Source organism: Macaca thibetana, chromosome 1 (assembly GCF_024542745.1).
Source record: "Macaca thibetana thibetana isolate TM-01 chromosome 1, ASM2454274v1, whole genome shotgun sequence".
NCBI lineage: Eukaryota > Metazoa > Chordata > Mammalia > Primates > Cercopithecidae > Macaca > Macaca thibetana.
The window spans coordinates 49,291,303-49,315,823 of NC_065578.1; the positions used below are offsets into that span (position 1 = coordinate 49,291,303).

Genomic DNA, 24,521 nt, shown 5'->3' on the forward strand with positions numbered 1-24,521 from the left:
GGTGACAGAGCTAATTAGTGACAGAGCGAAGATGCTTGCTGTTCATGTCTTCCACTCTAGTACTTTCTACTGTCTCTTTTCTCACAGTCTTCAGAGATGCATGGTTTACAACTGTGTCTATGAACAACAGACTACATCTTCTAGATTGTATTTTTTTAAACTTAGCTAAAACAACCCATTGAAGATAAATATATTTTAATTTTTATAAATTTCACCTTAGCGATGTGACTTAAAATGTAACCACCTCAAGTAGACCCTTTTTTTTTTTTTTTTGAGATGGAGTTTCACTCTTGTTGCCCAGGCTGGAGTGCAATGGCACAGTCTCGGCTCACTGCAACCTCCACCTCCTGGGTTCAAGTGATTCTCCTGCCTCAGCCTCCCAAGTAGCCGGGATTACAGGCACCTGCCACCATGCCAGGCTAATTTTTGTATTTTCAGTACAGACAGGGTTTCACCATGTTGACCAGGCTAGTCTCAAACTCCTGACCTGGTGATCCGCCTGCCTTGGCCTCCCAAAGTGCTGGGATTACAGATGTGAGCCACCGCACCTGGCCTCAAGTAGATACTGAATTTTCTACATGAAAAGTTGCTGTGGGCTAAATTGTGTCCTCAAAATTCACATATTGAAGCTCTAGCTCCTTGTGTGACTGTATTTGGACATAAGGCTTTTGGGGGGTAATTAAGGTTAAATAAGGTTATAAGGGTAGGATCCTAGTCTGATAGGATTTTTGGCCTTATAAGAAGAGAAAGAGAGAGATCTTTCTCTCCACCATGCAAGGACACAGTGAGAAGACAGTTACCTGCAAGCCAGGAAGAGAGTCCCCTCTAGAACCCAACCATGCTGGCACCCTTATCTCAGACTTCCACTCTCCACAACTACAAGAAAATACATTTCTTTTGTTTAAACCACCCAGTCTATGGCATTTTGCTATGGCAGCCCAAGTTGACTAATATAAAAGCTTTATTGTCCCACTAAATTCTGGTTTCTAGACCCAGTAGACATACAAATTACAAGATCATTGAGGCTGATCTGTGTTTTAGAAAAATCATTCTGATAGTTCCTTTGAGGCTCTGTGTGCCTTTTGTGTGATTGAGTTGTGAGTGCTTCAGAGCACTTGCTTTAATTGTAAGGAATAGCTTATTGTTGACTGGAAACATCCTGGCTCACAAATGAAATTGATGAAAGCTGGCCTGTCCTTCACTGAACCAGGAATGAAGGATGTATTAGCATTGTGATGTCACTGTGGCCAGAGGCCTTTGCTGGACTGGGAACTCACTTCTGAGTTCCTGAAATCACTTAATTATAGGCAAATGCACATAATACCTGAACAGCATCACTGAACTGTTTTTGTCTTCCCTGCCATGCTGACTTATTCATTAACATTTGTGTAAACCATCTGAACCATAGAATCCTTTTGGGAGGTCCTCAAGCTCATCTCTTCTATCTGTAGACCAACTCTTCCTCAAGCATCCCTAACAAAACTCAGAGGCTCTCATCTTCGCCACTGAAGAGTTGGTTACCTTGAACTGATGGATTCAGCTGATGTCAAACTTGGAAACAAATATTAACAAATATTTAATGCAACCTTGGACAAAGTAAAAGATCTAAAAATATGTGGTCTCAAGCCTCTTAAACTTCTTGAAATCAAAGGAAACCAACTACTGGCCTGAAGGTCTTGGCAGAATGGTAATGCTACTTCCATAACATTAACCACCAAAAGCCTTTCATCTCCAAGGATAGACAGGCTCCTTCGATCACTCAGGGCACTAGAAACCAGGAAACAAGAAAGGGCACCCACCCACACAGCCAGCCAGCACCTCTCATATCCTCCCACAGACCCTGTTCTCCAAATACTAGACAGCAGAATGATCTGTTGAGCCTTAGTGAGTGCCAGGATGTTTCAGATCCATTCATATGACTGTATTGGTTTTACTCAGGCTTGGCAAGTGTTCTTTGCAGAAGGCTGGGTATAGCAATAGCCCCATTTCACAGTTGATGATACTAACCCATAGCAAAGCTTGAAGTCTCCACAGCAAAGGAATTGAGCAGCTCTGACTAGAAGCCACCTGAAAGTGAACGAGCTCCTCAAATATTATCTGCCATTCTGCCACACTACCAGGCACTAGGATAAAGAGAACCAGAAATGGTTTCTGGCTTTGTAGAATTCTCAATGTAGCAGAAAAGAAAGACTCATTAGAACTTGTCATTACAGTGTGAAAAGTGCTGTAATGTTGGAAAGGAAGCAAGGAGTCTATAGGAGCAGAGAAGAGGGTAACCTAATGCAGATTCTTAAAAACTGGCTAAATTAAATTAAAGATATAAGGCATTATTAACTTTAAAGGTTTTCCTTTTTAGATTCCAGGGTGATCTCTGTACCTTCTAATACAGTTTTTTTTTTTAAAAAAAAAAAAAAACAACAACTTGATTTTTAAAAACTTTGGTTTAGTTTCAACATTCTCTCATGTTGGCTTTTAAAAGCCTGTTTCTGGCTGGGTGTGGTGGCTCATTCCTGTAATCCCAGCATTTTGGGAGGCCAAGGTGAGCAGATCAATTGAGCTCAGGAGTTTGAGACCAGCCTAGGCAACATGGCAAAACACCATCTCTACCAAAAAGTTTTAAAAATTAGCCAGGCATGGTGGCATGTGCCTGTGGTCCTGGCTACTCAGGAGGCTGAGGTGGGAGGATCACCTGAATCCAGGAGGTTGAGACTGCAGTGAGCCATGATTGCACCACAGCACTCCAGCCTGGGCGACAGAGTGAGACTCTATCTCTAAAACAAACAAACAAACAAAAAGCATTTTTCTAACCCTTTCTGTTTTTAGAATGGGCTTGGGGAATGGGGTGTATTTTCTCAGTGATGCCATCAGGGGTGGGAAGGATAAGGCCAAGTGCAGTGAGACTACAGCTGGTTGCTAGGGACACCTACAGAAGAATAGCCAGATGGGGAAACTTAATGCCTAAGACATTCAGATGTTTAAGAGTCATGTAAAGGCCTCAAAAGCATTTGAGATCCCAACATGTAAAGTACAGGAATTGTTAGGCTGGTATTTGGGCATCAGAGAGTTGGATGGAGGTTGTGAAAAGGTCTGCCACAGAGGACAATTGGAAGGTTCTGGTGCTGAAATCAGTGGGGAATGACAGAGGCTAAACAGGCTCAGGCAGAGGTTATGTACAACAACTGAGTCTCTTTTTCCCTCCTGTTAAAAAGTTAGTGATTTTATCTATCTCAAAGTTGTCATAAGCTATAAATGAAACTCTCACATATAAAAAGACTAGTCCTTGAAAAAATCCCCACCTCTCCTTTCTCATACCCCCTTCCTCTGCATTCTCACACTGCTCTTTTTCACTTTTCAGAAGCCAGTAGTGTAGAGAAAGAGCTATTCTAAAATATTCTATACAATGTGTGCCACTAGGCTTCTAAGGGAGATGGTGATGTTGTAACTTTCAAGACACTTAGTCTAGTATTGCAACTGAAAAAAAAATTGAACAGTGTATATTAGTCATAACAGGCCAATTACTGTAACAAACAACCCTGAAATCTCAATGGTTTGATACAGTAAGGGTTAGCTCTTGCTCATTTCACAGTTCAACATAGGTCCATAGGATGCTGTGCTCCACTCAGTCATTCAGGGACCCAGGTGCCTCTCATCTAGTGGCTCTGTTCTCCTTTAGGACTTCAGAGTTCTCCCTTGTACCCTTTGCATCTACTTGGTAGGCAAAGGAAGAGAAAGAGTGAAGATGGCACATCATACAGAAATTGTTAGAGACTGGTCTTAAAAGTGATGTGCATCACTTCCACCCACATTCCATTGGCCGGAGCTCAATCATTCAGCCCCACTGTAGTCTAGCTGTATGGCTAGGCACAAAAGGAAATAGGACAGGGTGGACATTTGGCAGTCCCTGCACCGCAGTCAGAGGTAGCCCAAAACAAGGCAAATCATTGGAAAAGTAGCGAATGAGCTCCCTTTCACTGAAGGTATGTAAGCAGAGTCCAATGACCCCTTATTTCCCAGTCCTACTGGGGTAAGGTGGGGGAAATTTAAGCTAGAAGAATGCAGAGGACCTTTCTGTCTCTGAGGTTCTCTAATTCAGTAAAGCAGAAGGGAATTGGAGCTGAATTACCCATCTGAATTTCCGGTGACTTAAACTGAGTTCTTGGAGTAGAAATAGAATGTTGAATTTCATTTCATGAATTGTTCTTCCAGCTTGACGTATTGGAGATTTTTAGCACGCACGCTTACACCTGGCTGCTCGCCACCTTCTGCCATTGCAGATACGCTTACAGGAAACCGTAAGTGGATCTGCTTTTGATGCTGGCAGCGTCTTACTAAAATGCTTTTGCTGGCATCATGGAACAGGAGCAGAATTCAGCTGGGACCAATAATGAGGCTATTTAGAAAGTTCTCTCCTCCACCCCCTGACAAGGCAGATGTGGTGGGGTTTTTCCACTCCCATTCTGTCGATGGTGGCCAAAATTAGTTCAAGGCCATCAGAAGTGTTTAGACCTCAAGAGTTGAAACCCCAGACCCATAAAGAGGACAAATCCTCTTCCTCACATCTAGCAAGAGAAAAAGAAACTAACCCCCAAAGACTCCCAACACAGAAATTTGTCACCTATTTTCTGTAACAGACCTAGAAAAGGCACAGCCATGTGTCAGTTTGGAAGGAAAGGAAGCATTGACCTCCATTAAAAATATCTCCAAGTAATTTAAAGTTGCTAATGCTTTTCTTTTCCTGAAACCATGTTATATTGAAACAACATTTTCTTCTAAGCACTTTCACTTCTATCATCTCATGTTAAAATCCCCAGCCATTGTTGTGTGAGGTAGGGATGTCGTGTTTTATCCCCATTTAATAGATAATACTTCTTGAGGTACAGAGATTAAGTGACTCGCTTAAGGTCTGTGAGATATGTATGCAAGATGAGTACCCAAATCTCTATACTTCCAAACTCTTTTGCCTAAACCACACAAGGTTATATCAGCTGATGGGTTTTTTGGCCATTCTAGTTCACTGTAAACTGACTCTATTAATCTGTTGATCCATTAATCCATCTGTCCATCCACAAACTCGGTACCAAGCATTGTGCTTCAGATACAGAGATAAATAAGGGTCTTTGCCTTCACAGCTTAGTAGGAAAGATGGAAATAGAGATAAATAAATGACAGATACAAATACATATATAGACAAGTTATAATGGGTATATGTGTGGGGAAGGGCCAGGATTGGAAACACAAAGAGAGCATGGTAAGTTCTTCCTTAGAAGGTCAGGGATGATGTCACAAAGGTGACATTTGAGCTGAATTTTATAGGTGTATGACCATCAGACACACAAGGGGTCAGGGGGCATCCCAGGCGAGGCACCAACTTGTGCAAAGACATAAAATGTGCCCTATGCAGGGATGTTCTGGCATGTTTTGGGATGGTTTTAGACAGTAATGAACCCTATGGGGGCACCCTGGCAGCATTGCTGAGCTAAAAGTAAAGGAAGATATTCTGTGACACTCATGTGCACCCTTGTTCCTGGACTCATGTGGCATCTCAGTTTTCTGACTTTAGGGAGTGATTTGGGTCTGACCCACACAATTCAGTCTTTGATTATGTACTCTTGCCTTATTCTGCCCATGTTTTCATCATTAGGCCTGGGCTCCCTAGTCTGACTGTAAAGTGCCAAGGGACTGCTTGGTGATTTTTAAATATTCAGAAATCAAGCAGTGAGCTCAAGAGAATATTAGCAGGATGTAGCACCATGAGAGGGAAAATATATGGACTTTAGTTCAGTTAGGTAAACCAGCACCATGCCAGGCATGGAGGGCACAGATGTTGTTGATGTCAAAGAGCTTGCAGTCTTGAGTGGAAGGTAGACAGGGAAGCTAGTAATCACAATTCAATAAGGACAAGAGTAACCTATGGAACAAGTTCTGTGAGAGCTCAAATAGGGAATCATTAATTCTGCCTATTCTCACTCCAATATAAATTCCCAGAGCGGGGGATTTTGTGTGCCTTGTTTATTGTTGAATCCACAGTGTCTGGCACACAGTAGGTGTTCAATAAATATTTGCTGAGTGAATTTATTGAAATTAATGCTTGAACTTTATTTATGATCATCAAGCATAAGAAGTGGGGACATGTATTCCAGACAGAGAGAGAATAGCTTCAGCAAAGGAACATACATAGGTGTAAGTTTTAATTTGCCCAAATGTTGTTTCCTTGAATGTACTGCCAGAGATCGTTCTTATAAAGTTTGGGTATCATTGAGATTTCTGGATAGTGGCCTTTCTTTCTTTTTTTATTGTTTGTTTGTTTTTAAGCTTTTGATTGAATTCTCCCCACACATTACTGTGCTAAGTGTCTTGAGAAGATTGACTATACCAGCACATTTTAACCAGGGCCTTTGTCAACTGATGTCCTTTTGAACTACCTGCATTAGGTTGGGCATTGTTGCATCCTCTACCCTCATCCCTTTGTTGGAAACCATAGTGGCTATCAGGTGAAATTGGTCATAGGTAATGTGACCGTGTGACCTGGTTTGCCAGTACTGGTTTATGCCTGTTGTCTTGTTGTAATTATTAATAGAGACTCCTTGCACTCTCAAAAATATCTGGGTTTGACCAAGAGAAGGAAGGATCCCTTCTCTCAAGCATCAGTCAAGAAAAGTGGTTGATGTAGAAAGCCCCACTACCAGATATCAGGAGCACTAATTCAATGCTTACTCAGCAGATGTTTATTGAATGTGATTCTATTCTGGACACTTCAGGGACCCATAAGTATGAACAAAATGTGGTCTCTCCTTTGCCCTTAATTCAAAGTGATGATTATACATATCCTATCTTTCTCATGGTTATAAGAATAACACAGTAAATACTCTGTGAATATTTGTTGAATGATTATAATGAATAAATAATGTATGTCATTTAACCTCTTTCTTTGTTTTTCTTTTATGTCAATGCAAAGATAATAATAACAGTATCTACCGTATAGGATTGTTGTGAAACTAAGTGAGTAAATACATATAAAGAGCTAAGAGTAGCACCTGACACAGTAAATGCTCAATAGATAGCAGTATTGTGTGAAAGCACTTTGTAAACACAACAGAGATACTGATAGTTTTCTGCAGCTTAAAAATGAGAAAAGCAGCTATTTGGAAACTTTGTCCAGGAAAGGTTGCGTTTGTTAATTTATTTAACTATCATTTATTGCGAATCAGATATAAGCCCCACCCTCAAGGAGCTCAAGTGGGAGAGACAGACATGCAAAAAAGACTATGAATCTACATACATTTATGTCATAAAACCATGTCCTATAAATTTGTGGGTTCTGTTAGAGGTCTGCTGGGTACCACTTTACAGACCACTCATTGACAGTTTCAGCAGAAGGGGTGGATGTTGATTACTATTAATCAAGGAAGCAATGTGGTTAGATTGGAATTTAAGAAAGGTTACTGTGGCTGGTAGATGGTATTCATTTAAAACTGAAGGCAAAGATATGTTGATGATAATAATTCAAGACAGGATCAAGATACCAGCTTTATTTTCCCAGCCCTCTCTCGGTACTTGTGAAACCTGTGTTGTCAACCTTGAGTGTTTCCATGGTTAATTGTTGCACTTCATGTTTCTGTAAGTAAAGAATAATTAGCTGATGCAGTGGCTCATGCCTGTAATCCCAGCACTTTGGGAGGCCAAGGTGGGCAGATCACCTGAGATCAGGAGTTCGACACCAGCCTGGCCAACTTGGTGAAACCCTGTATCTACAAAAAGTAAATAAATAAATAAATAAATAAATAAATTAGATGGGCTTGATGATGGGTGCCTGTAATCCCAGCTACTAGGGAGGCTGAGGTGAATCTCTTGAACCTGGGAGGCAGAGGTTGCAGTGAGCCTAGATTGCGCCATTGCACTCCATCCTGGGCGCCATAGTGAGGCTCCATCTCAAAAATAAAAATAAAAATAAAAAAAGAATGGTTAGGAGGAAGATTAATTGTGAAGCACTCAGGTAGGTGAAAAGTATGAGAGGAGTAAGCACTGCTCTCCTGTATGCTTGGGAGGCCTTAGCAATGGAGACATTCCATTTGGGATTTCAGAGAGCAATGACTGTCTGCTTCAAAATGAAAGTAATAAGGCCGGGCGCGGTGGCTCAAGCCTGTAATCCCAGCACTTTGGGAGGCCGAGACGGGCGGATCACGAGTTCAGGAGATCGAGACCATCCTGGCTAACACGGTGAAACCCCGTCTCTACTAAAATACAAAAAAAAATTAGCCGGGCGAGGTGGCGGGCGCCTGTACTCCCAGCTACTCGGGAGGCTGAGGCAGGAGAATGGCGTGAACCCGGGAGGCGGGGCTTGCAGTGAGCTGAGATCCGGCCATTGCACTCCAGCCTGGGCAACAGAGCTAGACTCCGTCTCAAAAAAAAAAAAAAAAAAAAAAAAAAGAAAGTAATAGACAAAGAGGCTTGAGTTAAGTGGAAGTGCTAAGGGACTTGCCTAAGGTCACATAGCTAGTTTATGGCAGCATTGGTGCTCAAACCCGTCTTCTGACTCCCAGTTCAGTTTTCTTTCATTATAGTATGATTTAGACTAGACTAGATTAGTCCCTTCACTGATTGCTGAGTTCCTCAGGATGCCTCAGGAACTGCTAGGAGGACAGCAATGTTCTATTTGTTTATATATTGAGGGTTTTCATAAAATTTTGCTTAGAAAAAAGCACTTGTTGTAAAAAAAAAAAAATGTTGAAAATAAATCATCTGAAGCTACAAATTGGCTAAATAGCCTGAAACTACTGTAGTGTAAAACTAATACTCTCCTTTTAAACTAATTTTATATTTATATAATATATATTTTTTACACACACACACATACATACATACATATTAACTAATATCTGCGCCTATATAGATACTCTGTTAAGTACTTGTACTTCCTAGGGTTTTCCCAGAGACCTGGTTGTATAGATCTGAGAATATGGGCTACAATATCAGCAGTGCCTTCCTCTTTTCCATAGCTTTCACACCATCCAGACCTATTGGAGTTCTCTGTGACTGAAGACTTTCCAGCTATGGAAGCACAAATTCAGGGGCAAACCCTCACATTATTCACCAAATAAGGTTGCAGTCAGAGCATCCCCATCTCTATCAATAAAACAGTACCTGTGTTGAAAGCTCATAGCATGAACTCAATGGATTTGTTGAGTTTGAAGAGCAACTTCCACTTTCGAGTTTTTGGTTTTTGTCACTTGAACATTTCTAAGAGGAATAATACCTTCCTTTGGCAGAGCTTTCTCACATCAGAAAAAAAATGATTTTGTGGAAAGGTGGATTCCAAAAGTTTTTGAGTCATCCTTGGGATTCATCTATTTTTCATGTATTTCTAAGAAAGGCCATATCTCAGCCTGCCATACGAATATATTTGTTTTACTTTAGCAAATATTTATTGAGCACCAACTATGACAGCCACTGTGCTCAGCTGGAGGGAAACAAAGATGAATAAGAACAGTCTTTGCTCTTGAGTACCTTGAAAACAGGTGGGAGAGACAGACCCGTAAACAACTGTGGTAATGCTCTGACGGGAGTTATGTGGTGTCAGGAGGAACAAGCTAGTATGAAAGCTCAGATAACAAAGAAGCTCATTTTGCTTAGCGAAGCTGAGGCCTTGAAGGATGAGTATGATTTTCCAGAGAGAAAAGGCACTCTAGATGGAAGAAATGACAGCAACAAAGACAAGTGTTGTGAGAGAATAGATTGTCATATCTAGAGCAGTGTATATGGAAAGAAATGTCTTGGAGGTATCAGGAAACTTAAATAAAAACAAAATTGTAAAGAGCCTTGAATGCTGTACTGAATAATTGGACTTGAAAAGAGCAATAAGGATCTTAGAAATATTTTTAGGCAGGGGAGTAACAGAACATAGGGCAAACCATAAGAAATTGACCATGTTTGACTGCTTTTAACCTATAAAAACAATTTCATGTTTCAACCTAATAAAAAATAGTGAACATTTTTGAGTAATTAGCAGCATGTCACACCCCATAATACATGCCTTACATGGATTATCTCATCTAATCCTCACAAGTTTAGGCATTATTGTTGTCCCAGTTTAAATATGACATTACAGTTCAGAGAGTATCTTTGGACTTAATCAAGGTCCTGGTCCCTGACTTTTAAAAGCCGATGGTTTTAATGATTTTTAACCAACCATCTCCAGTTCTGCATTTTATTAAAATAACTTGGTTAGGCACAGTGGTACATACCTGTAATCCCAGCACTTTGAGAGGTCAAGGCAGGAGGATCGCTCGAGCCCAGGAGTTTGAGGCCAACCTGGGCAACATAGTGAGATCTTGTCTCTACTAAAAATAAAAATAACAAATTAGCTGGGTGTTGGAGAAAAGGCCTGTGATCCCAGCTACTCAGGAGACTGAGGTGGGAGGATGACTTGAGCCTGAGAGGTCAAGGCTGCAGTGAGCCATGATCACACCACTGCACTCCAGCCTGGGTGACAGAGCAAGACCCTCTTTCAAAAAGAAAGAAAAAACAAAACCTCTGGTGACCAGACTGGGTGTTAGAGGAACATGCTACTATCCTGGCTCTTTCTTTGAGGCAGATTTAAAAATCTTCTTCAAAAGCTTAATTTCCCTTTAGCCAGCATTATTGCAGTGTAAAGTCAGTTGAAAATCTGAGTAAACCCTACTGAATTAAAATTGCTAATTAAAAACTACTTATTTATAAACTCTGACATATTAGAGCTGGCAGAGACTTCAGGAATCATCTAGTTTCATTTCTTATTTGCTCAAGAAGATTCAGGTCCAGAGAGGAGAAGTGGTTTGCCTGAGGTCATAGAATTACTAGTAGCAGAGATGAAACTGGCCTTGATGTCTCCTGGCTCTTCCTTTTATGTTCCCGAGTGAATTAAAATGGATCTAACTTTCACAAACATGCACCAAGCACCTACTGTGTATAAGGCCCATTGTTCTAGGTGTGTTCTTCAGTTCTCTTACACATGCAAATGTGTACAAATTCATGTTAGGTAGATGGTTCAGTTTGGCTAACTACTGATACTATGTCAAAGATATGGGGGAAATCTGTCTTTTAGCTATCCATATCATGGAATTGGCACACATGAATTGATAATAAATTTTTAATAGTGAAGATATCCATTAAGATTACTGTTCTAAGCCCTTGTGTGTTTTGTTTTCTTTTGCCCCAAGGTGTCCATGTGCTAACAAATAATAAAGAAAAAATTTCAAGCAGGAGTTTTTATATGATTTGAGTTGTGAAACCTTGAAGATGATGTAAGCATTTCAAAATCCTTGAACAAGATGTAAGTTTTAATAATATGCATAACATATATAACACACATTTACATTCATAGGATTTTTGAAGGCTAGAGAACTTTTTTGCAAGCATTCTTATTTCACTAACAATGGAAAAATACTCAATGTGATGATTATTTAATTATCCCATGGTTCATTTTATGGATAATGAAGTGGGCAGAGTAGGTATCAAATAATAAAATTAGTAAATACTCTTTATTGACTCTTCTTAGTAAGGGAGGAATAGCAAGTGGTTAGATTGAATAGTGAGTTCAATATCAATAACCCTTTTAAAATAACTTAAGTGTAATTTCTATAATGACCTAGGAGTAACGACGACTTGATTTAAACAAAAAGGAAAAGTTATGTTTGTGAATAATTTTAGGGAAGGACCAGGGCTTTTCTAGACACTCAAATTTTGTAGAAGCCTAGCATCATTATGGTTACCTCATAATATCATAAAGGAAGGTTAACATGAAATAAGCACTTGTAGCAAACAAGGCTTTGGATGTTGTAATGTTAAAACTTCCGTTCAAAAACCTTACATTAAAAAAATACTCATCTTCGTTAAAGATGTGATCCTTTTCACGGAGGTATTTTGAACTTGAAGCTGCTGTTGCTAAGGGGTTGCTAAGGGAAATGAGCTACTCAGCATTAATGTGTAACTTTACTCTTCTGCTTAAAAGTAGTTAAATCATTTCCCCAGCTTTAGAGTCAGAGAGGGGAAGAACTAAAAAGGGTCAAGTGGAGAGTTGCCTCTTTCTGACAGTTATATAGCATGCCTCTCTTGTTTTCCACATATTTTAATTCACCTCTCATAGAGAAAGGAAGCAACCTTTCTGGGCATAAGAGAGTTGGAAACTAGACTACCAAGTAGGGCAGGGCTTGTAATAAATGTAGAATGTCCCTGGCCAAGGCAGAAGGGAAGTGCCTGACCACTGAAAGAAAAGCAGCCATGGGCTGTTGATCTAAGGCTTCTGCTGGTGACCAACCTCAGGAAAGGGATTTTTGTAATAAGTCAGGGTTAAGGATGACTTGATAAAGTTATGTATTAGTGAATAGAGCATTGACCACCAAATAATTATACCCTAAGCAGTTGGTTCAAATTTTTTCCGAATTATTTGAAATCAATAATTTATGTTCTTTTCTTGAGTGTCCACCATATTCCAGGTACTGTTATTCTGTGTGCTGGGGTTATAAGGCAAATAACGTACAATTTCTGCCATGCAAACTCACAGTACAGTGTGAAAGTAACAGTGAACTGCCTGGGTGCGGTGGCTCACACCTGTAATCCCAGCACTTTGGGAGGCCGAGGCAGGCGGATTACCTGAGTTTGGGAGTTCAAGACCAGCCTGACCAACATGAAGAAGCCCCATCTCTATTAAAAATAAAAATGCAAAATTAGCCGGGCGTGGTGGCACATGCCTGTAATCTCAGCTACTCAGGAGGCTGAGGCAAGAGAATTGCTTGAACCAGGAAGGCAGAGGTTGCAGTGAGCCGAGATCACGCCACTGCACTCCAGCTTGGGTGACAGAGGGAAACTCCGTCTCAAAAAAAAAAAAAGAAAGAAAGAAAGAAAAGAAAAAGAAAAAGAAAGAAAGTAACAATGAACTATAATCCATTGAATGCAATCTGTAATTGAATTGTTTGAAAATTACTGAGGTCTAGAATTATGTTCACAGTTGGATTTTTAATAAATAAAATTTGGAAATATTTGTAAAGATAAATGTTTTGGGACTTGAGCAGACAATTTCATCTAAAGATCAGTCACTCTCTACACCACTTCCAAGCATGGGGAATGGAATAGCACATGCACAAAATAATGTAGACAAAATGTTTCCCTTGTAATCCTCATAGGACCAGAGTTCTATTATCACCTGATGGCAGAATAGTGAATTTACAGGCATATATTATTTTGATTGTTACTGTTTTAAATGTCAATAGAAGTCAAAGATATTATTTTGAATGTTAGTTTTTGAGTATAGAGTAACACAGAAAATAAGACTTAAATATCTTTAGATTCACACTTTTCTATATAAGTTGGTATGTTACAGAGAAAAGACTGTGGACTGAGGCTGGGCATACATAAGCATGAAACCTAAATTGGCCTCTTCTTACTAGTTACATGATCTTGAGAAAATCAATTAAATTTTGTAATCTCTAGTTTTCTTATTGGAAATCTCAGAGTTGTGAGATTAAATGAGATTTATAGGCACAGCACCTACCATAATGTTCAACACACAGTGAATGTTCCATCAATATTAATTCTTGTTCCTTTTATAAAGAACTTACTGAATAAGAGGTCTGCCCTCCCACAGTAGTCATATCATAATATCCCTCTATTTATATCTTTTAAAAATGGAGGAGGTTGGAATAGATTCAGAGGAGCCCTCACAGGGATTCTGGCTAGGATGCGATGGCTGTCAGTATCTCTTTCCTTTTCCCCTACCCCACCCCGATTCTTATATGAAAAATATTCTGCATTTTCCTAGCGAATTCTTATCATTCTTTGGACCTCGCCTCAGTTCAGGCTTCTCCCATGAAGCCTTCCCTTCCCCCACAGGGGGAGGCTTATCAACTATCTCTAACACTTAATTTTGGTATTCTTTTTACATCCTTCCTTAGGCTATTAGGATTCATGCGTAAAAAGGAAAACTCCTTCCCAACCAGATTTTAAGCTCCTTGAAGGTGGGGACTATGACTTCTATTTCTTTTTATTGTTCACACCAATAATTTAGTACTGAAGTTTGCCCACAAGACTAAGTAAATGTTTATCGGCAGCAGGCACTTTTTTATTAGAACTGGAACAGACCATTCAGCCTTTGTTAGTTATGATTGTCTTGTTATTCTCTAGTTATTTTGAGAGTCTTTGTATAATATCTTCCTCAACAAGATTGAATTATCCTGAAACTAATACTAATTTATGCATTTCCTCCCATTCTGCATATTAGTAATAATTGCTGCCATTTAGAATGATGCCTCCACCAAGCCTATGTATGCTGTTTTTTCTTTTTTTTTTCCTGGCAACAAACCATCAGTGAAGTATTATTGTGCCTATTTTACAGATGAGGAAATTGAGGCTTATAGAGCCTAACATATCATTTTTCCTGAAGGAGATGTTCAGCAACCCCTATTTGAATCAAACAGAATGGGCCTTGGGATAGCACTTGAAGTGTTAATGAGTGGGACTATTGATCTTCCTTCATTCCCTGTAACTCAGCACTGCTTGGAAATAAGGATACATAACTTAATTCAACTACTGTTTGTTGAGCAACTACTGTATGTAAGGGTTTTTTTCAGGTTTAAAAGAGGAAAAAGGGGTAGGGTTGGGGACTCAAATCAAGTACTTATCCTGCTTTCTAAAATGTTTTGCTTTCCAGTTTTAATCTTTTGTATTTCTCCCACTCCAGATTTACAGCCTGATCGTAATAATAGATTAAATGAGATATCTTGAGGACATACCTAGCTAAAAGCATGTCACAAAGAAATCTTTTCAAGAAAATTTTTTTAAATAATTTTTTAAATTTTTTTAATCTTGTTATTTTTTAGTTGAGAAAAAATTGAGCATGACTTTCACCTTCCCTTTCCTTTCTCTTCTAGTCTGTGCCCATCTTTCTCACTGACTCAGCAAATATTTACTAAGGCTGGGCACAGAGGCTTATCCCTATAATCTTAGCACTTTGAGAGGCTGAGGCAGGAGGATCCCTTGAGGCCAGGAGTTCAAGACAAGCCTGGGCAAAATACCGAGACCCCTATCTCTACCAGAAAAAAAAATCTTAATTAAAAAACACAAATATTTACTTAGCATGTTCTTCTGTGACATAATGGAAGAGACATCTTACTTTTGGATAAAGAAAACACCTTTCTAGAAGTAATGCTTAGATATTATAATTGTCACTACTGTGGGGTTGAGTAAAATTGTGCATGTCAAGGGTCTAATACAGTGTTTGGTATACAGTAGACTCCTGGTAAAATATAGCGTTTTCATTTGTGCTTTAGAATTCCTGTTAATTTCTTATTTCTTCTTCTCCTCCCTTTCTCCCTTCCCCTCCTCTCCCTTTGACCTTTTCTTCCTTCTTTCTCCTCCTCCTCCTCCCTTCTTTTTCCACGGATGTACCTTCTTTGCCTTTTACATATATTCCTTTATTATTAGTTACAGAATTATAAACGAGTCCAGAATTTTTTTTAATTCCATATCAAATCATTTTTAAAAATGTATTTAACTGACCAACCACTATATCCTTTAATGGTGTGAATAGCTACTCCATACTTTACCTGCTCAGTGCACTTAGATTTATAAAAATTTATATATATAGCAGGGTTTTTTGTTTGTTTCTTCGTTTTGGTTTTTTATTTTTTGTAAAGCTCATCTGAACTGATATGAAAAGGCCCCAAATCCCTTAATGCAGAGATCTTCAGAAATCTCTGTGTGTTTTCACATTGACCCTGCTGAGTTTTTTAGGGGTTGTGATGAAGACTGTATCACGGAAAAGTCCAGACAGCCATTCTACCTAAATCAGATGCTCGGATAAATGTGTATTTACCTTTTTTTTTTTTTTTCAGAATTTTGTAAGTAAGATAGTTTTCCCGTACTTCAAATTTTCTTTCCCAGAAAGACATTCTAGTGCTTTAAGAGTATGGTCAAAGGCACATTTGAAAAAGTAAGCATACACTGACTCTGGAAAGGAATCTTACTTTTAGCTACTGTTCTTGCATAAGGCTTAGGAATATGAAAAGAAAGCGGGAAGATGAAGTATGAATCTACTTTTAGGTCCATTTACCTGCACAGGTGAACTCTTGGTGGTTTAGACAGGTTAGACATCCATTTGTCACATTTCCCCCCACAGTAGCATTCTTCTAGCTTTCCCACAATCTGTAGTAGACAAAACTCCTTAGGAAGGAGAAAGGCATTATTGACTATCAGGTCATATATCTCACAGAGAACATTCGACAGTGAATTTCTGGTAGACTCTTTCACGTCAATCTGGTGCATCTTTCTTGCCTCTGTAGTATGTTTGCATTTTCCTATAAAAATTGATTTTTATATGATATATATAATTATATAATTTATATTTCTACATGACAAAGAAAAAAAAAAGGAAACCAACACCACAATTCAACAAAGGAAAATTAAGCTTTAAATTTTCTCAAAAGCTTTTACATATAGGATACCATTTTCTGGGCAGACTGATTGTATTTTTCCTAAAGAAAGAAATGCCAGCAGTCTAGGTTTATTTTTCAAGGGAAGAGGTAAAGGATAAAAAGAAATTGAACTACAAGAAAATGTCAGGTCGTAGTCACTGATGACGCTATTTAAATGGTGTGCTATTAGGGCAGAGCACGTGGAATTCCTGATTTCTGCCTAACAGTGAAGAAGGGCCAGCAATTATCTATATGTGTGTGTGTGGATATGTGAGTGTCTGTTCACTCTACCTTCCCACCCCATTTTGCTAATTCAATTGAGGGGCAAGAAGAGGTAATCCAGACAGCCGGAACAGGAGGAAAAGGTCTGCAGCTGTGCTCGGAGGGACTGGTGTGAAGAGAGAGGCTCAGTCTGACTTGGAGTTTTGTGCTGTTGCACGTGAATGCTCTGGAACTGCCCTAATCGACTGAAAATGAGCCGGCTACAGTCATATGGAACAGGTCTGTTTAGCCACATCGCTGGATAGCCTGGCAGATGGTAGACCGTCAATGGGTGGTATTGATTGGCTGGATTTGCCTTAGGGTAACAAGACTTTGGGTCCTTAAAAACCCGCTTCATCTTATTTTCCTTTGTGCAGCTTCATACAGTAGTGGTTTTCTCTTCTCACTCCCCCCAGTCCCCAGTATCCCCTTTTTCCCTTTTCAAATTAAAAGTCTTCCTTGGTAATCAAAATAGAGAGGTTACCTTGAGATAAACACTCTTTAAATTATCACCAAGGCAAGAAAACTTGAGAATATTTTATTTACTAAGCTGATTACATTTTAATGTTTGAAGAAAGTGACATTTTTTAATTAGTGTTTAAGACATATGGTGAGTGTACAAATTAGCTTATTTCATACAACCAGAATTTGATGAGAGCAACTCCTCCTTCTCACTCGCCAGTTAAAAATTGTCACTTGAAACTTAATATATGCAAGGAGGTTAAATGGTATTAAGTGATGCCGTCTTGACTTAAAGATGAAGGAGATAGTCACTATTGTGTATGGCTAAATACTGCCTGGATGGGCTGGAAAAATATTAGTGTCAACACTTGTGTTTGCAAGAAAATGTGGAGGTTCCAGACCTTTAATTTTGTCCAGCCAAGAAAAGAAAATCCCAGGTATCTGTGTGTGTTGGTTTCTGTTTTAGACACATGTGGAACATAGAATGGTGTTGCATGCTTTGTAAGTCATAAGATCCTCCTTAAAATCAGGCCATATAACAATATAAGTTATGTAATTTATTTTTATTCAGGTGGTTCTATATCCTTTTAACATACCCCCAATCACTTGGAGCTTTCAACTTGGGACAGTCTATTTATTCTTGGCAGAGGAGTAGATTAATTGGAATAGAGTGGTACAAAGGAGATGCCAAGTTAGCTATACATCCAAAATAGTATACGACAGAAATGTTCCACTTCGAGGCAGATCTTCGGGAAAAAGAACAGCAATGGGTAGAGATATGTGATTGGCTTGCTCTTGTGGTTGTTTGTCACTATTCATTTAATTGTATTTTAAAAAGAGAGGCTTAAGATTTTGTGTGTGTGTGTTTTGTTTTTTTTTTCAGTGTCTTTACTTCTAAGCTTTCAGTTATTTCTTATTAGGAAAGACCCATATTAAATAAACCTAATTTCTACTCAGAAGAAAAGTTGCACCCTTAAACTCTTGCCTCCGTCTTGTATGTGCTTCATCCACATGCACACTTTTGAGTTTTCATCACTGTGTGCGAATGTTTTTCTGCTTTTGCTAAAGAGAAATATTTCCGTGAGGTTTTTGGCCTTCCCCCTTGCTCTGTGTTGATTGTATTTTCCTTGTTCATCCTTTGCTGAATGAAACAAAGCTTGTTTGTGTTTCATTCTTCACAGTTCTTATTAGAATTGGTGGCAGTGTTTTGTTTTGTTTCATTTCCTTGCTTTAAGTCAAGAGAAGGAATTTTATTTATTTATTTTGACAAGATATAGTGAGAGACAATCTTGCCTGTTAGGATGGTGGTGTTTCTCATGTCACATTTTACACCCAAAAGCTATTCCAAGGGGAAAAAAAAAAGAAAAGAAATATTTTAAGATGGTTCATTTGAATCTGTGCACTCTACCCACCTGGTGGTTATATAGTGAACTGTTACTTTAAAGAGTAGTTTAAACACCAGCCATGTTTGGGGCAGGCTGCTCTTGCAAAGAGAGCAGTACATATAACAGGAGTCTACTGTGTGTGAGATAAGGGGAAAATTCAGCTCACTGACTAGAGGTTTTAATGTACGAACTCTAGGGAAATAATATATTGACTGTTCCGTGACACGCAAGAAAATTGAAGAACCCTTTGCAGACGGAGTGCTTTGCAAAGGATTCTATCTGTTTCTCTTAAAACAAAATCTGTGGCAAGATGTTTGAAATCAGCAGGACGCTTAATGCTGCTTTGTTAAATAATGAGGTAATATTTTGTCACTTTTTTCTGGGCAGCATCTGTTTTCCCCCCCCCCTTCTTTTTTTTCCCTATATTTATGAAGGATTCCTTTTTTTCTGCCTCATGGAAGTCAAGGAAATACAATTCACGCTTCCATTTCTGTTCCTTCCTTTTGGTGCTTTTGGAGAATTTGGTTGTCTTTTTTTATTTGCAGTTTCAACCGGCTGCTGTTTCCTAGCCCATTGTGCCACGTAAGGCTTCTCCACTGCGCGGAGTAGGTAGTTATTAACGCTGAATTGGCTTCTGGTACAGTCCATCTGGACTCTGTGTGGGAAAGCTGGCTGCCGGCGACTGATGCTGAGATATCTGCAACCTTTGGGATGTGTGCATGGTGGCAAGGGGCTGACTGATATGAGATTACTTCTTTTAAGGGAAATTGTTATTAATGAGTCAAGAAACTGCTCATTTATGGTAAGAGGAATACAGCGGTGTTGGCAGCCCCACAGTGCTGGGATATCATTTTTAGGTTGCCTTAGCTGCTTGAGTGAGACAAGTTTCTTTCTGTGGTGGTGGATTGTGGCAGAAAAAAAAAAAAAAAAAAATCATGCATGACTGGGAGACTCGCCTGCCTGATTCTTGAGATAATATATTGAGAATCTGTTGCTTTACAAATGTCACACACTGATGTAGCGGTCAGCCCCTCACTCTGAAGGATGAATGGTACTATTGGAAATGCGATAATAAGGTTGACTTTTCCCAACAATAGGATTCTGCCTTTGTCTTTAGAGAAAAGGCCTCTGAGGACATTTGTGCATTTGTTTGAGGATTCCGTTGAAAGACTTTAGAGTGGAGGTTTGTGGAAAAGTGATCAATATAAGAAATGCATGAATTTTTTAGCCTAGCAAAACCAGCTAGTTATTTATACTGTATATACAGCTACTATTTTGGAAAAGTGGCCAGAATATCTTTTAATATACCTAATGTTAATTTATGGTTCAATAAGTGTGCTGAGGTTAGTATGGATGGGAGAAAAGTGTTTTGTAAAATTTTATCTTTTATAACCTCCAGAGAAATCTAAGTAAATATTTTGTTCCAAGCGAGCTGTTTTTATTTGTGTGTTTGTCAGCATTGTCTTAATGTTTACTTTTCACAATATTTTAATATTGGTGGAATTGCACTCAGAGTTTATGTTGTTGATTTGGGGCACACGTACCTACTCTGTGCACATATGCTGAACCATTTAGAACACTTTAACCTGTGAATTCATCCTCAGTACACAGTTCAACAGATACTGTAGTACTATTGTGACTCACAAGACATTTTATACATTTGCTAAAGAAATTACTTTAAAAGTTTACTTAACTGAGTATTGTTCCACTTTAAGGAATTATAGTTTTAACATTTTTACTATTCTATTTCATGTATTTTCATTTCTAATAGCTGAACGTATTCATACTGAAGTCTAATGGATTATGCAGCGTACCCAACATATATTGTTTTATGATGTATCTGTATTTTCTAAATTATGAATATATATGTATGTTTACATATGTGTGTTCATGAAACAGTATCTTGGACAGAACAGTTTTAATCTTGAAAAATGTAAGGTTATTTTATTTTCTAATAATTTTTCACAAACCCATTTTATTCTTGGACTTTGAAACCCAGAGATATAGCATATTTTTCGGCCTTTATTTCTACTCTGCCTAGTTCTGTCTCACTGCCAAAGATTAAAGATTACATTGAATTTTGTCTTTGGTAATATGTGTTACCACTGTGTATTTATCAAAGAACAAATTGATTAAATTATGAGTTAAATAAACAGTGATACATTAGTTTTTGCATAGGTGTGAAGCATGAACTTCTCAGGTAAGCCACTTTAAAAACCCAAACCAGAACAAAAAATACACTACTGATGGCTTGGTAGTGTAGAGGCTATAAAATATGTAAATAGGCAGACAAGCTGTATACATCACCACACACTTGCTAAATGTCTCTTTGCAAATCTCTTAAGAGGCCAAAGAAAAAAAGACATCCCTTTGAAGGAGAGAAGCAAAATCACTTATTTAGCTAAGCAAAATGAGCACTCTGCACAGGTTTTGAAATGAGGCTGTTGTCAAAAGCATGTTTTACCTTTCTCTAAAACAGTAGGAGAAAGTGTTTTTGTGGATTTTTAAAAATTCAGATCATGCCCCTATCCAAGTTGAAAAATAAATTCATTTAAATAAATCATTCATCATCCTCAGTTTTGAAAAGCTCAGACAGAAGGCAGAAAGGTAGAGGCTGACAGCTGCCCCTCCCTTATCCCCACCATTTTTTTTCTTTTTGTTTATTAGGAAATAGTTTTCTGAGATAAACTTGTGTGAACCTAGTTCACGGAGCAAGCTTAATCCCCAACTTGCTTGCTTTTGAAATGTTGGCCATGTTAGCTGGAGAAGGAGCATTACTTACTAAAAATCAGCAATATCAGGAAATAATAAAGTTAAATTGTAGATGAATTAGCACATTAAAGTGCTTTTGTTGTATCTTTAAGCCTACAGGCAGATCATTAAATATGCATTTGGCTAGAAAGCAACTGTCTAGAAAGATAAGGTGGTTGAAAATATTCTACAGTGGAAAAGCACTCCATCAGAGGGGTGGGATGGTTTGGCCCTCAGGACAGGGGAAAAGAAGGACCCTCCCACTGTTAGTTAAGGTTTGCAAGCCTCCAGTGACCTGCAGTTGTTACAGTACTTTTGAGCTGGGAGGAGGGAAAAGGTAAAAATACAAGTATGGCTGTTGTTGCTTCAGCCGGGCCTTAATTACCAGACACAAGAAGCAGTTCAGAAATCTGGTCTCTGTTGTTGTAGAGGTCACCAAATCATTAACATCGTCAATCTGGCAGTAGCTAATTTAAATAGCACCTGATGTTGCAACGCCTCCCTTCGTTTCCCCAGCCAATCAGATCCAGGCTTCGGCTGACAGATGGTCCCATAAATGGATGTAAAAAGGGGAAGCTTCGAGCCAATTTCAGCAAGGCTCTGTTCAGTTGTTCTTATCTACATCCTAGAATCGGGGGTTTCAGCTCACTGCTCCTTTTCTTTTTTTCTTTCTCTCCCCCGCCCACCCCCCCAAAAATAATTGATTTGCTTTACAATCATCCACACCGTGTTTTGTGGATCTTTAATTATATATAACAATAGTAGTCATTTTAAATATATATTCTGAAATCTTTGCAAATTTTAACAGAAGAGTCGAAGCTCTGCGAGACCCAATATTTGCCAATAAGAATGGTTATGGTAGGTATGACTAGATTTATAATCTGTTGTTTGTGTTGCTGGAGGGAAGAAAAGCATCTACACCTTGACCAGTCTTATGCTTGCACAAGAGTTTAGTTCTGTGCTGCTGTTTGGTTCCTACATTTACTATCTCTTTTGTGTAGAGAGTGCGGGTAGGTCCTTTTATTGAAAAGCAGTGGGGATATAAGATTGTCATTTTTAACAAGTCGTTGTCAGTTTTCCCTTCAACATAAAGGCAAGGGGTGGAGGGGGAGGGCTGAAATAATTGCTGGTTAATTGAAAGAGGTTATATTACTTGAGACATAATGGCAAAAGAAGGGTTTTCTTTTTGTAAGCGAGAGGGGGTTTGTCTACGTGCCTGGGTTTTGTGGGGCTGGGGGTGGATGCAGCGGGGTTAGGAATCTCTCCATTTCCGTGCTGGAAATCTAAACCTCGAGAGGCAGCTCCTGGATACTGAACACTGAGATGGGCAGTTGTGTTTCGGGGGACTGCGCAGTCAAAACGGCAAAGAGAGTGATTTATTTGGGCTTCAGTAAATGCTGCATCTTGTATTTCAAAGAGTTTCCTGTCATGACCTCATAAAAAAGAGGAGGCGGCTTGTATGTGTAGCAGTGCCTGGCGTGTTGAGTTGTTGCTTCCTTCTCTGGGCAGCAGCTCTGTAAGAAGGAATGTCAGCTTTTACATAACGTTCCTTTCCGCTTTTGACACACTGTGTGAGGGTCCATCTTCTTCTGATCACAGATGGAGTGGAATGGCTTGAAGATGGTAAGTGAAAAGAGGAAGGCAGCCTGGAGGTCCCAGCCCTGTGTGTGTGTGTGTGTGTGTGTGCGCTTGTATGTGTGTATGTGTAAGGATGCTGGACTGTGCATTGTAAATCACTGTGCTGATCGTTTGTGTGTGTATGTGTGTGTGTGTTTATTAGTATTTCTCTTTTCTGAAAACCAGAATCCATCTCCAAGTGTAATGGCACTGCATGCACACAGGCACACACACTGCCTCTTCCAGCAAACACACATTTTAGCCAAGGAAGGTTGGTGTCTTTTTTGACAATCAATGTCACCGTCACTGTTGGCTGGCGTGTCCACCGCCTCTGTGAGCCTTCAACGGAATTACACGACTGATAAAGTTAAAGGCACATTTCTTTTTCAGTCTCATGCTAGGAGTGATGGGGAAGGATGGGAATGAGGGGTGGAGGAGGTGAGATTCAGTACCAGCAGATGCAATTGTGAAACAGGACTTTCGGATGTGGAAGGGGAAGTGGAAAACCTTTCTGCCGAAGTAGTAAATCTATTTTTAGCATCATCTTTTTCTGAAAAAAGAATCAGGGAAACTCCTTGAGTGCCGCTTCTGTCGCCTGATGTTGACCCTGAAGATAAGGCACAAAATGGCATGATCAGATGCCACGAGTGCCCACTTTGACTTTGAATTTTCTCCAGCAATAGGTTTCACGGGGTTTCAGAGCTGGGTATGGGGGCAGGCTGTAAATTCATAATCATCTTACTTATTTTTCCCTAGAAAAGCCTGGGGAGGACTTTTTGCTCTGCATAGATGTTATAACAAAGCTGTGGTCTTTTTCCCATTCTTAGAGGATTGCCTTTGTCTGGCTGCTTGTTTTGATGGGTGTAAAACAAATAAGATTAGACCGAGCAGCCCAACTGAAAGCGATAGCTGGGAGGAAAACCCAATGAAAGGTTGCCGGGGAAACGAACAGAGGAGAAGCCGAGTAGGGAGCAGGTGGCTATCATGAGAACACACTGCAAACAGTGTAAAAAAAAGGGGAGGGGGACAGGACCTCGATTATCTTTGCTGTTCTTTGTGGCCAGCCCAACTTTAATTATTTGTTATAAATAGGTGTTAATTACATTTCTAACTCTGGTTTACAGTGATTTTTAGAAATCTATTTTTAAGCATCTGCTCTGTCTCCCCTGTTTGTGTGTGTGTGTGCATGTGTGCGTGTGTGTGTTTTGTTGTTGTTGTTGTTGTTTAAAAAACCCAAAGAGGAGGAGAGGGGGAAGGGAAGGTAGGGAATCTTGCTTTTTTTTTTCCTTTTTCCCCCTTTTCCCTGCTGTGAAATTGTACATGCGAAAAATCGCAAGGAATCCTGTGAGACCATTTGAAAAAAATGTAAATTATATTGAATGAAGTTGACGGAAGCATAATAGTGAACTCCTACAGCTGATAGGTTCTGCAAATGATTTCTTAGAAATTTCCAGCAAATATTCATAGGAAAAATATAGGTAGAAGAGATCTACCCTAAGCAATGATTTGGCGTTAGGTGATATTGGTATTTTTACTAAATCAGATGTTGATACTCTAGTTTCAGGGGAGTTCATTCTACCTCTGATTTATTTTTCCTGAGTAG

At 39.2% G+C, this 24,521-nt stretch overlaps 1 protein-coding gene across 6 annotated transcripts in view; it reads left to right on the forward strand.

Annotated features, from left to right (window-relative positions):
- Positions 1 to 24,521, forward strand: part of ELAVL4 (ELAV like RNA binding protein 4) — a 154,417-nt gene that overhangs the window by 39,583 nt on the left and 90,313 nt on the right. For 2 of the 6 annotated variants that reach the window (XM_050802350.1, XM_050802380.1), the window contains exon 1: positions 21,882 to 22,159. The exons of 2 other annotated variants lie outside the window; for them this stretch is intronic. In XM_050802350.1, coding sequence (XP_050658307.1) covers positions 22,151 to 22,159 — 9 coding nt within the window. In that variant the 5' untranslated portion in view covers positions 21,882 to 22,150. Of the gene's footprint in view, positions 1 to 21,881; positions 22,160 to 22,580; positions 22,925 to 24,521 lie in introns of those variants that run through there. 2 more of the 6 variants (XM_050802335.1, XM_050802369.1) reach the window with 1 other exon arrangement.